Source organism: Talpa europaea, assembly GCF_964194135.1.
Source record: "Talpa europaea genome assembly, chromosome: 6".
Classification (NCBI taxonomy): Eukaryota; Metazoa; Chordata; class Mammalia; order Eulipotyphla; family Talpidae; genus Talpa; species Talpa europaea.
This window is the reverse complement of record NC_140072.1, coordinates 26,138,708-26,156,373: the sequence shown is the minus strand read 5'-3', so window position 1 is coordinate 26,156,373 and position 17,666 is coordinate 26,138,708. Positions and strand designations below refer to the sequence as shown.

The 17,666-nt window shown below is 38.6% G+C and overlaps 1 protein-coding gene and 1 pseudogene across 2 annotated transcripts in view; one reads left to right on the top strand and one right to left on the bottom strand.

Moving 5' to 3' along the window:
* Positions 1-2,213: 2,213 nt before the first annotated feature.
* Positions 2,214-17,666, top strand: part of LRPPRC (leucine rich pentatricopeptide repeat containing) — a gene marked incomplete at both ends in the record, with an annotated part of 89,990 nt that continues 74,537 nt past the window's right edge. Inside the window, 3 exons of the mRNA XM_084234780.1 lie at positions 2,214-2,335; positions 12,826-13,022; positions 15,482-15,604. Of these exons, the coding sequence (XP_084090906.1) occupies positions 2,214-2,335; positions 12,826-13,022; positions 15,482-15,604 (442 nt within the window). The remainder of the gene's footprint in view (positions 2,336-12,825; positions 13,023-15,481; positions 15,605-17,666) is intronic.
* On the bottom strand, positions 14,758-15,073 carry LOC311172007 (cytochrome c-like; annotated as a pseudogene). The gene has a single exon. The product of its transcript is annotated as a cytochrome c-like (transcript).

The window sequence follows — 17,666 nt, the reverse complement described above, 5'->3', positions numbered from 1 at the left end:
ACTATGAACCAGAGGCACTTTTTGGGGGGTGGGGGGGTGGGAGGAGAGGGATTGGGGTCAGAATGGGGGGGTTGCAATTGTATGGGGAATATAAAAATAAAATTTATTATTATAAAAAAAATAAAAATAAATAAAAAAAAATAAACTGTCTTTACTATAAAAAAAAATTTTTTTTTGGTCTTCCTCAACTTACCCCACACAGCCAATCTATCAGTAAATCCTCTTGGTTCTGCTATTTAAACACAGTGAGAACTTAACTTTTCTCATTATCTCAGATGCCACCTCCCTAATCCACTATCTGTCGGATTATTGTAAGAACATCCTGTCTCCTTAATTTTATTCAACTTTATTCCCTTAAAATCACCTCTCCAATCAGCAGTGAGAGTGATTCTTTAAAAATGCAATGGATTCATAAATCAACACACCAAACTTTCCAATCTTATTCTGAATATCAAAATCAAAGTTCTTACAGGCCTAAAATATCCTGCAAGATAAAGTGTCCAACTTCCTTAGACCTCTTGGCACAAAATCCCTCCATTCCCTGCCATCACATCATCCATCCTACTGTTCTATGAAGGGGCTAAACATGACATCCTCAGTTCCTTTACCCTGGTTTATTTTACATCACAGTTCTTCTCTCTCTTTACAAACTTAACTTTGGAGAGTTTAATCAGAGTCTGGATTTGTCTGTCTAGGGTCGCAAATCATACTTGGCACTGAAGTAAGTGTTAAATGAGTGAATAAATAAATCATATTTCTAATGCCTAGAAATATAACCCAGACTAAATTTTTTAAATCTCAATTTCTTTAAACCTCACTTTCTGCATTCCTCAAAGGCAACATGAGTTAGTTGATCTGAAAATACATTTATCCAGTAAACATTTAATGTGACTTAACTGTGTGCCTGGACTGGATGGATGCTTCATTTACAAGAAAGCTCACAGCCCTTGCTCTCAAGGAGCTCCATGTCCAGTGCGATAGCCAGCAAAACCGGCAAGGGCCATGGGAAGGCTTCCAGGGCAAACGTCTGAGTGTTCATTTGGGAATGGGTAGGAGACAAGTAGTGGAAGCAAGTTGAAGCCTGTTTTCCGCTTCCCACATGTCACAGAGAATCCTTCCAGACTCTACAGTTTGTGAGGGCAAGGGCAGCCTGTTTTATACCAGATTTGGCTCCATACTCTTTTTTTTTTTTTTTTTAAGATGTATTTATTAATGCATACAAGAACTAGGGTACAGGCCAGAGGTGCGGGAGGGTGAGAGGATTCACCAGAGACAGCGTGGGGAGCAGAACAGGCAGAGGGACTGAAGTACACTGCTGAGGGGAGCAGCGGGTGGCAGGAGAGGTCTGCCGCACCGTGTGGGTCTCTCCTTGTCTGGTCAGGGGATCGAATCCACGCTGCAGAGTCTGCAGACAGCTTCACAGTGCTGTGCCTAACCCCTTGTGCCACCAGGGCGGCCCTGGCTCCAGCCTCTTAACATATAATTCATTTACCTCAAAATCTGGTGCATCTACTGCAGGAAGAGGCAGGGTGGGGGCCGAGGGAAAGATAACGAGCTTAGTTCCCACCTTTACAATTAATCGACATTTGCCATAAAGTGTGGCACAGCTAAGGAACTTAGGGCTGGACTATGAATGCCTCTCCACTGTCCCCTGGGACGAATGCAACCGATCACGTCCACAGCTAACTCTGGTGGCCCCCAGCACAGTGCAAACGTCCCCAACGTCTTCCTCCCGCACACGGGGAGCTCCAGCGCGTGCCCAGCAGCAGCAGCTCCGGCGCGCAGCTGCACGCCCCAGCGCCACACTCTGGGACTGTCACAGTCGGCTTTGTGGGGGGGGGGGAGTCGCACGGATTTTTGCCAGTTGGCCCCCCATAAGCCTGTGCGCTAACCCGGACGGGGTCGACCTCTTCTGATTCTACCAACAGGAAAATGCAGGGTGGACCGACCGCACACGCTGGGGCGAAACCGACAAGGCGGGAAAAGAAAGTCGGCTAAATCACAGAGCAAGTGCATATGGCCACGGACACATCTCCTGGGCCTCCCATGTCCTCAGAATATCCAATCTCCCCGCCCGTCGGCCTCCAGGGGCTCCTGCCTCCCCCTGCACTGGGCGCGCCGGGCCGTTGGTCTCGCCCGCGCAGGGCGCCGGGCGGTCACGTGCTCCCCCTGTCCTTCCACCGAGCGTGCTTCCTGCACCGGGACGCGGAGCGATGGCAGCCCTGCTCAGACCCGCCCGCTGGCTCCTCCGTGCCGGGGCGCCCTCGCGCCTGCCGCTCTCCCTGCGCCTCCTCGCGGGTGTCCCGGGCCGGCCCCTCGCCGGGCCCGCAGCCGGGTGAGTGCCGGCCGCTGCCCCAGTCCTCCTGCAGCGCGGGCGTCCCGGGTGGGCATCGGCCCCGCCGGGGTCGGGCTCCGCGGTGACCTTTGCATGCGGTGCTCTGCACCGCAGCGCCAGCTACCCCCGGGCCTCGGACCGTGCGCCTGCACCCGGGGCTCGGTGGCAGGCTTGGTCGCCTTGGGAAGGTCATGGCCTCGGGCCTGGCTTGCTTCCGGCGTGGAGCTTGCCCTCGCCGCCCGGGACTGGGTCTTTCTGCCCTCTGTGTACTGAGCACCTTTGGAGCTGAAGGGGGCTTCGAACCCCCCTATTTGTCACGCCTTTCCTTAGAGTCAGCCGCCTTGGGTGATGTCCCACGTGCGAACGTTGGTGGTGACATTAACCATCTAGCACTTAGCTCTTGAGAAGTTTAGGGTTGGCGGGATGGATTGGAAGTGTTGGGTGAGCTAGGACTAGCTTACACATTTAATTCGGATCCGTTTTGCATTTTCTCGATTGGAGTTGTCCTCTATCGTTAAGGAAGGTGTATGGTTGGGGATTGCCAGCAGGGTGTCAATAAATGAATAGATTGAACAAATCGAAGGCGCTCCATTGGGACCTGGGGATGCAAAGGCAACTTAAAGTCTTAGTGGGTGTCAAATGTGTGAGTAAATGCCCCCATGCATCAGGTTTATGGGGACATGGATTTGGTATAGACCTGCGGGGGGATAAGGAACGTTAATGAAAACGTTCATTTGAGTAGTAATCTGACAACCTGAGATGCTGCTTTAGAATTGGGGACAAGCTGCTCTTTGAAAGATTAGTATTTATATGTAAAGGTTTTTGGGGAGACTCAGAAGGACCAAGAATCTGGAAAAGGTCAGGATTGTACTGCAGGCCTCCTATTTGCATGATGCCATTGGACAAGTTACTCAACATTTCCAGGTCTCAGTTTCCTTAGTTAAAAGATGAGATCAGTGATAGTGCTATTAGCAGTACTGCACGAGATTAACTATATAAAAGTTAATGTGGGGTCTGTATATAGTAATAATCGTGACTGCATGAACCTTTGTGGACCAGACTGGAAACCTGACTGTGTAAAATTTTGTGGGGGAAATATTTTGTGATTTCTTAATGACTTAGTTATAAATCTTGGGAATGTAACCTACTTGTGATTTGGAGGCTGCCTGTTTTTTCTTACTAGACCTGAACAGTTTAACCTTCAGAAGATATGCCTCTGTTTTTGCAGAATTACATCTCCTGACTTTTATAGTTTCTGTTGAGAAAATTATGCCAGTTACTTTTATTTTTCTTGTCCTTAACATCCCTTCTGAGGCCAGAAGAGGGGCGATGTTATTGCTGCCTTTACTGTTGCATTTCAGAAAAACTAAAGAGGGAACACAGTCTGTTCAAAAGGATATTGGTCTGGGTGTTCATCAGGCCTGGCTTTCATTTCCGTGCTGTATACTCTTACTTAACCTCTTTGATCTTCAGTTTCATTATCTGTGAAGGAGGGGTTATGAGGCTTTTCCCCCTTATCTTTGAAAAGCTGATCTCTTGTATTCAGGCTGTTTCTTCAGAGAAGCTTTACCTTAACACTCAGCCTAAAAAAAGACCTCACCCTATTTTATCCATGGTATGTTTCACTTATCTTGTAATTTACCTGTTCTGTTTCCTTTATAGAAAGAGAATTACATGAGAACAAGAAAGATTTGTTCACCACTGTGTGCTGCTTATTTCTATATAATCCCATTCCACAGCTCGTAAGTAGGTCTAGAGCTTTCCCACCTGAAAAACAAAACCTTTCCTGGGACTGTGGACTAATTTCATTTGCTCCCCAGGCTCTGCTTTCCGTACCCCCATCTCCTTCATATCCTCACTTCACCATTTCACCGGCTGCAATCACACCACTGGAAAAGGCCAGTGTCTTATTTAGTAATTTCTTACTGTATTTTTAAAAAATTATAAGACATGAGTTACGTTTTGCCTCATGTGTTGAGGAACAGTAGCAAAATACAGTTGTAAAAACCATAAACTAAAAATCACCAATAATTCTCTCATCCAAAGAGGATCAGTCTCCCATTTTTGCTTTCATGAGCCTTGTCATCAGTGACGCCACTCTTTCTTGATTCTCTTAGGATTTTTCTTACTGGCTTTTTTGCTGCTTTTTAAATGCTCATGTCATTGGGGGTTCCTCTCCCTCTTGATCCTTTTTTTGTTTTCCTACTTTTTTCATTCCCTTTTCCATTTTCAGGCCCTCAGGCCTACCTGACTACTTATCTGATGACATGATTTCTCCACTGATTAACTACAGGGATGCCTCTCAGCCTTCATTTCTTGAGTTCCTTCCATGACGTTCTATATTCTATCCATACCAAACTACTACTTGGACATATTCTACAGGAGGAAACTATGCACATAAGAATTCCCTGGGAGCGCCTCCCTGGTGGTGCAGCGGTTGAGCGCTGGGTTGTGAAGCTGCCTGTAGCCTCTGCAGTGCCGGTTCGATCCCCAGCCACCAGGCGAGGGTCCCACATGGCGCGCAGACCTCTCCTGCTGCCCGCTGCTCCCCTGAGCAGTGTACTTCGTCACTCTGCCTGTTCTACTCTCCGCTCTGGCTCTGGTGAATTCTCTCACTCTCCGGCACCTCTGACTGCACCCAGTGCTTGTATAAACAAACAAACAAACAAACAAATAAATAAATAAATCTTAAAAAAAAAGAATTCCCTGGGGATCTTACTAAATGCAGATTTAGATTTTGTAGGTCTAGACAGGGTGCTGAAATTCTGCATTTCTAATAGACCCCCATATAAGAAAAGAGACTGTGGTCTAGGGACCAGCAAGGTTCTGGTGGGCCATGCTGCACATCTTACATGTGAATGTGATATTCACTCTATGGGTCCCTTCCCTTCTACTCAAGTGTTCCCTTCTCTTCAAAGTCTTATCTGACTGCTCCTTTCTTGTGTTTTCTCTCAGATGCTGAATCACTGAATCACTCACTGCATGCTCACATGTGCTCGCCTAGACCTGGCTGTAAGTTCCTCGAAAGCAGGAACTTTGTCTTACTTCCTTTTGTTTCTCTTGATGTCTGACTTTGTGGCACAAATGTTTGTTGACCGAGTTAATGAAAATCTTAAACATTGAAGAAGGAATATTACAAGATGCAGAGATGTTATAAAGGCATTTAACTCAATCATCTAGTGCAGTGAATTTCACAAATCCAACCTGATCTTGATTCCTAGGAATTTCCCAAGAAGTTCAGATGACTGATTGGGTGAAATTACCAGTTTATTCATTTGTTTTCAAAATTGAAGCACCAAAAAACTATATACACTTTTCTTCTATATTCTTTGGTCTTGCTCTTCATTTTCCATTTCAGCACTTAAAAACTTTTTAATTTAAAAAAAAATATGTTAGTGATGTAATGTTGGTTTCCAACACTGTGTGTTTAGGGCTATAGCTCCATGCCTCTTTTTTTGGTAACGAATGTTTTCTTTAAAACCATCTCTTCTATCCTCTGTGCTTTCTCACATACTCTTTTCTCACACTTCTCTATCAAAGCTGCTTATTTCTTTCTTGTGAGAGTTTGTTTCTTGTGAAAGTTTATTTCTTGTGAATAATACTTGTGTGATTCAGAGGAAAGATAAACTTTGAGCTAAATCAGTTTGGAAGTAGATCTAGGTTGATGATGACTTAGGCTTTATGAACAGAATGATATAACTTCTTAAATGTGGAAGGAAAAAAACTTTCCCTTGTTTACCTCTCATTAAAATTATCTTTTCAACAAATACTAAGTCTGTTTGGATCCTTTGGGTTGTCAGTTGTGACTTAGCCTCTGCTCCCTGTGTGTTTATCAGTCATGAAAGACTATGACAGGCATGTGCCTATGTATAACTTTTTTATATGTGCTGTCCTAGGAGGCGAAGATAATGTAGTAGCTGAGAAAAAAAAAGCAGTCACATTTTTTTGGTAGGCGTCCCTTGAGTGTAAGAGGACATGAGTGAGTAGTCAGTGTGCTGAGGGTAGAGAAGAGGATGAAGGGACTTGGACGCTATGCTTTCATCCTCTCTAGCTATGTGGGGTGGGATGCAGTGGAAGCTGATACTGCAAAGCATTGATTCCTTGATCCCATAAGCTTGATGAGAATGTTGGTTGTTTGATGATGGGAAGCCTTGGAAAGTTTTGGGAAGTATAGGTCTTGACAAAGTTTACGTAGACTATAGGAAGGAGAGAGAAAGACTGACTGGTCATGGGCAAAATAGCCAGGAAGACTATATTTTGAGATTAGGATAAACAGTAGAATCTTAACCATTTTCAAATGTGTTTTTGTGAAGGCAACATGCATACATTTTATCTTCTGTGGGTTGACACTACAAGTTAGAATGCTGAGCAGTAGAAGGGTATTCACCTGCGTATACTTGATTTCCAGGTGTGAAGTGTTTTGAATATGTTGTGTTGTAGGTGCTGAAAGGATTACTTGCAGGCATAAATTGTTTTTATGCCTGCAAGAGACATGATGAATTTAGGATATTACAAGTAAGTAAACACTTAAGTTCTGAGAATGTAAAATCTCAAAGGGATCTTTAGAATGATCTAATTCATCCCACTCCCGTTTTATAGATTCTGAAGAGTATCTTGCTCCATATCCCATCATGGTCCAAACCTAGTTAACTGCCTCCATCACTTCCTGTCATGGAAGAGATATCTGGATAAGTGGAAAGAGCTGGAGAAGTGTTTCAAACCAGGAAACTTGTGTGCAGAAAGGATGGAAGTGACCTTTTAGTCTAGAATGCTGTCCAGATAGATGAAGTTAAATTTGGGAAAGAACTTAGTTAGAAAGACTTTTTGGAGCATCAAAGTCTTGCAAAATAGTTCAGGAAGGAAATTCAGTGTGATTTAACTTTACAAAAGATTTTAAACAATCAAATATTTATTGGGCATCTCCTACAATAACTATTTATTGAGTGCTGTTTTGCTAGGAGTCTATTTGTTTCATGTGATCTTTGCAAGGTAGGTAGGTATCAGAGGAAGGAACTAATGCTTTGAATGATCAAGTATCTTTCCCATTGTCACATAACTATTAAATAGCATAGGTTAGATTTGAAAAGTCCTTTTAATATAACTCTTGTGATTTCTGTTAATATATTTTCAAAGAAGAAAAATGCTAGTAAATACATAGTTAATATTATTGGACCTCCCTGATAGCGCAAGGGGGTAAGCACAGCACTATGAAGCAATCCACAGCCTCTGCAGCAAGAGTTCCATCCCCAGCCAGCCAGGGAGCAACCTACATGGCTAAGCAGACCTCTTCTGTCTCACCTGCTGCTTCCCCAGCAGCATATTTCAGTCAGTCTGCCTGTTCTGTTCCCCACTCTGTCTCTGGTGAGTCCTCTCAACCCCTGCATCTCTGGCCTGTCCCCCAGCTCTTGTATGCATAAATAAATAAATCTTTAAAAAAATACATAGTTAATAGTATTACTTTGATTTGCTGTATCCTTTATGTACACTTTCAGTGTGTCCAAACTTTGGATATTTATTAAATTCATGCATTTTTTTTTTACAACTTAATTTTGCTTTAAGCTAGACTGCTCATAAAATTGATCTTGATGTGATAGTTATTTAAACAATTAAATAAAATACTAGAATGGAAAATCTGTCTTTAAATGCTAATATAAAGTCATCTTGCTTAGCATTTGTGAGTTATTTTGGAAAAACTGAATTATCTTTTTCTTTAATATTTTATTTTATATAATTCTTATGTCATTTTTCATTTTTGCACAATGTATGCATTTTCATTTTGGTTATATTCCCCATACAATTGCACCCCCCCCTTATTTTGACCCTAATCCTTCCTTTCTTCCCCCCGCCCTGCCCCCAGTGTGTCTCTGGTTTATGTTTGCTTGTTGATTTTGATTTTTACTTTGTATTAATTAGTCTTTTTCCTGGTCAAAACTGAATTATCTTGGTTAATTTTTATGATATCTTCGTGCAGTAAATACTGTTATCTCCCAAATTTTACAGGTTTAGAGAGAGTTGCAGTAATTTGGCCATAATCGCTCATCTTAACTCAGACAGGTTGTGGGACCCAAGCCAGTGCTCTTAAGTTTCTGTGTTTCTACCTTGTCATGGATCATCCTGTTTTTGTCTCTAAGATTATGCTTATCAGATGTTTTATGAGAATGATACATTATAGGGAGGAACATAGGTACAGAGAATTAAGTAAGCTTCTCTAGGGCTTTTACATGAGATTTTCTTCCTTACATGGAAGTGAGAATTGTACTGATGAGACTTTTTGCCTGAAATTTGCAATTAAATCAGTGGGGGCTCTGGTGATGAAATTTTTTCTCCATCTTTATTACCCACTCAGGTCAACTCTCTGCCCTCTAATTTATTCTCTACCCCTCAGCTAGACTGATCTTTTGTAAAATAGAAATCAGTCACACCATAACTCCTTATAAACACAACTGATAAAGTTCTGTACCTGGGATAAAATCTGTACCTATAATAAAATCCAAACTGCTTACCTTCAGAGTCCATCAGGATCTAGCTAAATCTTCTTCTCTAGTCTCAGCCGGATACCATCTGCTACTCACTCTCTTGACCTATTGACTATTCTACCTTATGTGGAATACTAATCCCCTGCTACTGTATGACTGCTCCTTTTTATCCTTAGCTAAAAAAGTTTAATATCATCTTGTCATCTTACTTGGACCTGCTATCCAAAGTAGAACTATGTTGTTATTTTTTTTTTAAAGATTTATTTATTTATTTATACAAGCACTGGTACAGTCAGAAGCGCGGGAGGGTGAGAGAATTCACCAGAGCCAGAGTGGGGAACAGAACAGGCAGAAGGACCCACGTACACTGCTGAGGGGAGCAGCGGGTGGCAGGAGAGGTCTGTGCGCCATGTGGGGACCCTCACTGGCGGCCAGGGATCTACCCGGCACTGCAGAGGCTGTGGGCAGCTTTGCAGCCCAGCGCTCAACCGCTGCGCCACCAGGGGAGGCCCAGAACTATGTTATTATTTTTTTAATCAGAGTCCCTGTTTATTTCTTTCATAGTATTTATCACAATTGAATTTTTCTTTTAAGTTTAATTGATTGCAGATTTACTGACTAGGTAAATGGTGGGGGTGGGGGTATAGTTGATCCTAACTCAGTGCCTTATTATATAGCTCAATATTTTGTAATTAATTATGAAAGTGCTTATGTTGATTGTAATAAATGTAAAGTTACAGAATTCTAAAGAAGGAATGATTTAATGATAGTTCAGAGGCTGATGTGATAGCAGTATGAAGAAAATCTGAAGCCTGAGAAACATTTAATTAATTGTTGCAAAAAATTCGTGTGTTCTGGTTTTAACAAGGGACTCCGAAATAAAGTTATCTGAGAACATTACAGATGGGGTGTGAAGCATGAGAGGGAATGAGCAATAAAATAATTCCACTAGGATTTTGAATTTGAGAACAATAGTAATGGTATAGTTGGTAGCAATGGAGAAATTTAAAAGGAGTAAGAGTAACTTAGAGTGTGTCATTATCTTTCTGAATTTTTAACATGTTTAGTAAAACTTAAGTGAAATCAGTATATATATGTAAATTATACAAAAAGAATTTAATACCTTGACAAAATTAAGTTTATTCCAGGTATGGAAGGCTAACTCAGCATTTCAAAATCAGTTGATATAAGTGACCATATCAGTAGACTAACGAAAAATCAAGTAAGGGATTGGTAAAAATATAATAGATAAATTTGAGGTCCCAATTGCCTAGAGTGGTTTAGCCAAATAAGCTCAGGAAACAGCTTTATGGAAATCAGTCTTATATTACAAACTTGTCATAAAGTCCAAATCCCTTATTTAATGGCCCTTGGAAGCTTTTTGGTATCTAAATCTCACCTTTCCTACCTGCTTTTAATTTTAGTGTGAACCTCCTATTACAGTCATATTTGTTTACTTAATTACTGCCATGTTGAACTCATTTCAGGATGAGATTGATTACCTGAGTACAAATCCTGGCTCTGTCATCCTGTCACTGACAAGCTTCTACTGTGACTTTGGACAAGTTGCTTCAGTTTTCTTATCTGTAAAGTGAAGATTATAGTCAAACTTTTCTATTACCTAGCATGTATTATTAAATGCATAATAAACATTAATTACTAATTATATTATCCAAATATATGTATCCTTAAACTGATAACTCTACAGTGATTTGGCTCATAATAGTAATGAAGAAAAGCCTAGGGATGAGAGAATTTTTTTTTTATCTTACTAGTTTCGTGTACACTTGAACTAAAAAAGGAATAATATTTCAATAAGTTTACTTGAAAAAACAAACACTGAGACTGTCTAAAACAAAAAACTATTAAAACTCAACAATGAGAAAACTTAATGACCCAATTGAAGAATGGGCAGAAGATCTGAACAATTCATGAATGAAAACATACTTATAGGCGTATGAAAAGATTCTCAATGTCATGTGACACTAAAGAATTACAAATCAAAACAATTAGGTACCACTACTTGCCTGCTAGAATAGCTAAAATCCAGAACAGTGACAGCACCCAATGCTGGTGAGGATGTAGAGAAACAGGAACTCTCAGTGCTGGTGGGATGTATTCTAGGTGACTTAAAATAATGCTATTTAGTGTTTACCTCACTAACAGAGGGGTACAGTTTAGTAACGACTGATCCAGTAGCCAGATAAATGGTCAGAGAAAACCATTTGAAATTAAGGGATAAATATGTCTAGAGTGTATCTTCATGGTTTATAGGAACTAATCTGGCATTTAATTAATTCAGTTCCTTTAATGAACTTTAATAAGTTAGCCATCATTAGGTTTACAAAGATGACTTTTTTTTATTTAATAAATATCCCCATTATTTTCCAGCCTATTGATATAGGTAAAATCATTGATGATCAGAGCTGTTATTTGTCCCAGATTACAGTGTAAGAATTTTAGTCTAGTATCAATTCCTATCTATTTTACTGGTGAAATAGGTGAAACTGCTGGTTTAGCTTTCTTTAATGCAGCATCACATACTTCATCATTACGTTTCTAACTGGTTTTCTAGATTAATAACATAGCACGGGAACCAAATAGTTGCTCTATTTTTTTTTTTTTTTTTTAGAGGCATGTTTTATTTATTTATTTGTTTGTTTGTTTTGTTTATACATGCACTGGGTACAGTCAGAAGCGCGGGAGGGTGAGAGAATTCACCAGAGCCAGAACGGGGAGCAGAGCAGGCAGAAGGACTGAAGTATACTGCTGAGGGGAGCAGCGGGCGGCAGGAGAGGTCTGCGCGCCATGTGGGACCCTCCTGCAGTGGCCGGGGAGCAGCCGGGGATCGAACCGGCGCTGCAGAGGCTGCGGGCAGCTTCGCAACCCAGCGCTCAACCGCTGCGCCACCGGGAGGCCCAAGTTGCTCTATTTTTAAATTCACTACTATGTAATATTTGTTTGGTATTACTACGTATGTTGTATATATTATTTAGTTATACTTACTGGCTGCTGTTGGAAAGTTTAAGATATTTTGAAGTCAGTGTAAATCTTTGCAAATAAGAAATTTTGTGGGTTAAAAGTGATATTTGAGTGGAAAGAAAATATAAATCCAATTCAAAGATTTATGATAGGATTTCCTTCATATATAAGAATTATCTTTAAATCTGATGTTTGTAAATTTGAAGAGCCTGCATTTCCACAGCATGGAACACTTCTGGGTTGTTGTTTTAGAGCATTTGGATTGAGTGTTATATTAAAGTGTTGAATGGTTTAAAGATTGTTTGCACTTTCTAAAGAAATGAATGCTAATCTTACCTAATTTATAAACTTGTTGACTATCTGGAAATTAAAGGTTTTTAACACCAGACATATAGTTTTACTTTTGATGTTTGGGTTATTAAAATAGAGAAGTGTATAACTAGCATTTTGACAGATAGAAAGCAACTATGAATTGAGGGCTGAAACATCACTTTAAAATGTATCAAATTTATTTAGAAATTCTTTTGTCCTTAATTACCCTTTAAAAAACTGCATAATTTTAACCTGGACATTGTTCTTCTAAATTCATAACAAAGTTATACCTAGAAAACATTTGAAGGTAGTTATTAAGACTTTTTAATAGACTTTAGATAATCTCAAGAAGAGCTTTGTAGCACAAAATGCTTCAAATTCCTTTGTTAACCTTGTTTTAAGAGAAATTTTGAAAACACTCAAAGCATAGCATGTTGTCTTGGTTTGAAATGAGTCCATGTAGGTTATTGAGACACTGTCAAGCTATTATTACTCAAGAGATTTTCTTTGCAAATAGTTTGTGTGTGCACTTGGGATTTCAGTTAAAGCAGATATCAAAACTTTCTTTCCTACTAGTTCATACTTTGAACTTTTTTGCATTGTGAAATTAAGTTATTTATTAACTAATAAAAACTTGTATATATTGTATTTTGCTCAGAAAGATGACCTATATGGATAGTAATTGACATGTTTTATTACTAATTGTGTTTCATTTTGTAGAGGGCTACAGAGCCAAGCCAGGCTCTATGCCATTGCTGCTGAAAAAAAGAATTATCTTCAAGACGAGCACACTTCTCATAGAAGGAATGCAAGTCAATTTGATTGGGCTGTAATGAGACTTGATAATTCTGTCCGAAGAACTGGTCGCATCCCAAAGACTCTTCTACAAAAAGTCTTTAATAACACCTGCAACTCAGGTATTCCAAAATTTTCTCTTCAAAAAATTGAATTTTAAAATAAGGTCTTATTTGGGAGCAAGTTCATAAAGTATGTTGCTACTTTTGCTATTTTTCATTATTTCTATTGCTCATCATGACTTTATGTTATGATTATGATCTTTCTGACTGCCCAATTCACCAGGGCAGAGTTTTGAGTAACTAAAACATTTTGTTTTAGATGTTGATTTCAAAGTCATTTCCCTTTTATTTTCACTCAACTACTAAAATCTATTTGAGTTGTTTATGCAGCTTTGAGAATCTGATGAAAGCTTGTAGGTCCTCTGCTCTCCTCTTTCCCCTCCTTACTTTTGCCTCCTCCCCACCCCCTAGCCCACATGTAAACATACAGAATTTCACATGTAGTTTTAGGGTATTTACCAGCTTCCCAAAGACCATCTGTGGGTCTCAGTCACATTAAGAAACTATAGAATTTAATGAGGGGGGATACCAAAGAAATGTCAGTTATAATTCTGTGCATTTAAAGACTGCTTTATTAATTTCTTCATTTATTTGGTGTTATACCACTATCACCACAATCAATTTAAACATATTGTCATACCCCAAAAAGAAAGAAACCACTTCATCCATAGCCATTGGTCCCCTAGCCACATCCCTTCCAGACCTATGTAACTGCTAGTATACTTCTGTCCTCAGATTTACATATCCTGGATACTTCACATAAATACAATCATAATAAGTAGTTCATTTTTTATTTTGTTTTAAAGATGGCATTCTAGGACATGCAGATAAAAGTGATGGGTAAGGGAGAGGGAAGTTGATGTTTTATGTTTAATTAAAAGCTTGTATTTCCTGTTTTTAGGGTTTTTTTTTTTTTCATGATCTGTGATTGTTTTAATTATCGTAAGCCTTATGGTCACATGACTTACACATTTGTGCTCATGGTACATCTATGTTAATGAGCTGGCAAAAGCACCATTACCAATCACACATACATGGTAGTGCTACAAGTATATCTACTTTTGAATGGCTATTTAAGAGACAATCCTGAACTGTATCTTAGTAAAGAATTCAAAAGTCTACTATCTCTTTTCAACCATGAGTTTAGAAGTATCTGAACTTACAGATCACCTATGTGAGAAGCATTTTCTTTTTCTTTTTCTTTTTTTTTGATATTAACAAACTAAAATGCCTTTCATTAAATAAAAGGCAACATTTTAGGTACAAGAAATTTTAATCAAATTGGCATGTTAAGACCAAAAAGATAATTTTATCTTTTGGGCACCATTTGGGCACTGCCAGCTTATCTTTTGCCATTGCCTTTACTAGGCTAATAACACAACTTGAAGCACAGATGAGTCTTGGTCTGTATGTGAGAAGCAAAGGGAATTTCTCAGTATTTAAATATATTAATATAATCAACTATATAAAATCTAAATATAAAACCAATTTCCTACAGATTTGGAGATGGCATTCACCATCTCACTTAAAAGTCGATCACTAATCAAGTACAATTAGATTTTTAGAAGGGGAAACAATCACTCCATTGACGAACTGTAACTGCTATCAAAATTCAAAACACCAATCATGTTCATTTAACCAAAAGTCAATCTTATTTAAATCAGGACTGTCAAACAAGAAAAATATTCTATCAGCCATTCATGATCTGAATTCTGGTGTATGAGATCAATTTAAATATGGTACACACAAAAAAGTCATGAGACATTTCTACTTTGTAATAAGGCAGTGCCAACTATTACTCATTAGTAGCTTTCTTGAGATAAGCTGTCAACTCTGCCCTTTCTGACTTCTTAATGCCAGCAAAGATCATTTTTGTTCTAGGGATGTACTTCTTGGGATTTCCCAAATACTCCATCAGTGTGTCCTCTTTCCAGGTGATTGATGCCTTTGTTCTTGTTGGCATCTGTGTAAGAAAATTCAGGGGCCTGGCCTGTCTTTCGCCCAAAGAGTCCATGGAGATTTGGCCCAGTTTTGTGCTTGCCTCCCTTTTCCACAGTATGGCACTGAACACACTTCGGAACAAAAATCTTGCCCTTCTCAATGTCACTCATTTTTAGATTGCTTTTGTCGCAGGCGACAGGAAGGTTAGCACTCGCAAGCCCAACAATTTGTTTTTAGGTTTTAATTGTACTCTTTTGCACTGTTTTTATCAGATACTGAGCTTAGTCTTTGAATTACTATAAGCAGTGCTTATAAATTTGGTTCTTTCTATTTTTATGTTTTATGGCATCTTACAGATTACCTAATTTAAGGAAGCAGACTAATTTTAAAAACAACTTTTAGCAACATTAAAATTTGTGGACTGGGATAAGATTTTTCCAGTGTATGGATACTATCATAATATATATAGTGAGGAAGGAGACTTTTGAATATTTACAGATTTCAGCTAAAATTTTTTTATATCTATCTATTTGATGTTGGTGCAATGTTAAATATTATCCATTAATCTTTTTTCCTAGGTAGCCCAGGTAGTAATCAAGCCTTGCTTCTGCTGCGCAGCTGTGGTTCTCTTTTGCCTGAACTAAAGCTATCAGAGAGAACTGAATTTGTGCATAGAATATGGGACAAACTTCAGAAATTGGGTATGATTGCTTGAGTATATAATAGCTATACAAGAGGTAGTTTTTCTTATAAAATAAATGAGTTTCTTTACATAAATGCTGTAATTCAATTTTGTAAAGGCTACTTGATTCATAATTTTTTGGTAATATTTATTTGGTGAATTATAGTGACACCTAGGGGAATTAAGAAAAAAGTGATTTTTTTCATTACAAGTATTTTTACGGCAAAAAAGGGAAAAGGCTTATGTGGTCTGTCAAAGTTATAAATGTGCCCTTGGCCATTTGGTCAAGCAGTTCCATTTTTTAGAATTCAGAGGTTGATATTACAGTGTGCAAAAGGCTATTCTCTCAACTTATTTGTCATAGTACAGATTGGAACCAACTCTGATGTCCCTCACTGAAGGATTGGATAAATAAGTTATGAAACATCTCTCCATGAACTAAAATACTGTGCAACTATTTAAAAAAATGGAAGGGTTTGAACTCTATATATACTGATGGCAGGTGTTCTCAAAATATAATTGAAAATTAAAGTACAGAATAATGTGAATAGTATGTTGTTCTGAAGAAAATTATATATGTTTACATGTATAAACTGTTAAAATATTTCTGGAATGTTTCAAAACTGGATACTATTTTTACTGTATACCTTTTGATGCTATTTTAATTTTGAACCTAAGAACTTTATATCTATTTAAAAAGGTAATTTCAGACCATGTGATAAAATACAATGTTCGTTCCTAATTTTAAAACTCAATCAAAAATAGAAGGATGCTTGATTTTTTAACATGTTAAACTCTAAAACCAATGGTTAATATCATGTAATGGCAATGAAATGAGAAACGAAAGTAAAAATTCCTGGTTTTTTTCAGGTGATTTCATTTTTTTACCTTAAAATTTCCAGGAAATCAGCTTATAGTAAAGTAGTGGGACATATTAAATGTTCAAGAATTCATAACTTTTCTTAGTTAGGAAATAAAATGGATGAAAAAATTCAACAAGTGTGCTGTACTTACTGTACATATACAAACATACTTTCTGTGTACAAATAAGTAAAATTTCTTAGTATATCCTTCCAGAAATGTGTAGGGCCTATATGGAAAAAATGGACTGAAGATCACCTTTATTTATTCAATTACAGGATTGAATAAATAAATTACTTCAAAATTTTGAATTTTCTGGAATGAATTTTGTTGACAATTTTAGGTTTTAGAAAGTTTAAAAGAGGGTTGAATGTTGGACTTCAATATAGAAAAGGGCTGTCTAAGTCTAAAAAAGCAGCAGAAAAGTAGAGCTAAAAATTGACTATAAAAACTAAAAATTTCTGGGCCTCCCTGGTGGTCTAGGGCTAAAGTCTAGGCACTACCACCTTGAAGGCCCACCACAACTGCCTGAGTTCAATCCTCAGCTAGGGAGCTAACCCACATATGGCACGCAGACCTCTCCTGTCTTGCCCACTGCTCCCCTTAGCAGTGTATTTCAGTAGATTTGCCTGTTCTGCTCCCCACTCTGTCTCTGATGAATCATCTCACCCCCTCGCCCCAGCACCCCTGGCATGCACCCCAGTTCTTCTATGCAAAAATAAAATCTTTAAAAAAAAACCCAAAACACCTAAAAATTTCTGTCATTAAGTGATGCAATTTTAAAAATATACTTGATAAGAGGTAATCTTTTAAAATACCAAGAAGCCCTTACACTGTAGTCATAATACCTCAATAGATAGATGTATATTACTTTCTATTATAATTGGTTTTCCTCTATATTGTATTTTTTTAGAGGTTGGAATCCATAACATTGTTTTCTTTTACACTATTCAGTAATCTTGTTGCACAATCATATTGCATATGTTGAATTGCACATGGTTCTCTATAGCATTATTTTAGTTAGGAGACTGGGCTTTCAGGCAGACCACCTGCTGATCAAATCTATGGTCACTAGTTCTGTGACTTGGGCAAGAGGAGAGTCAATTTTCTTTGCCTGTAGGATGGGAATAATAATAATAATACCTTCCTCGAAGTTCTTCTGAAGAGTAACTAAGTCTCTATGTGCAGAACACTTAATATAGTGCCTGAAACATAGTAAA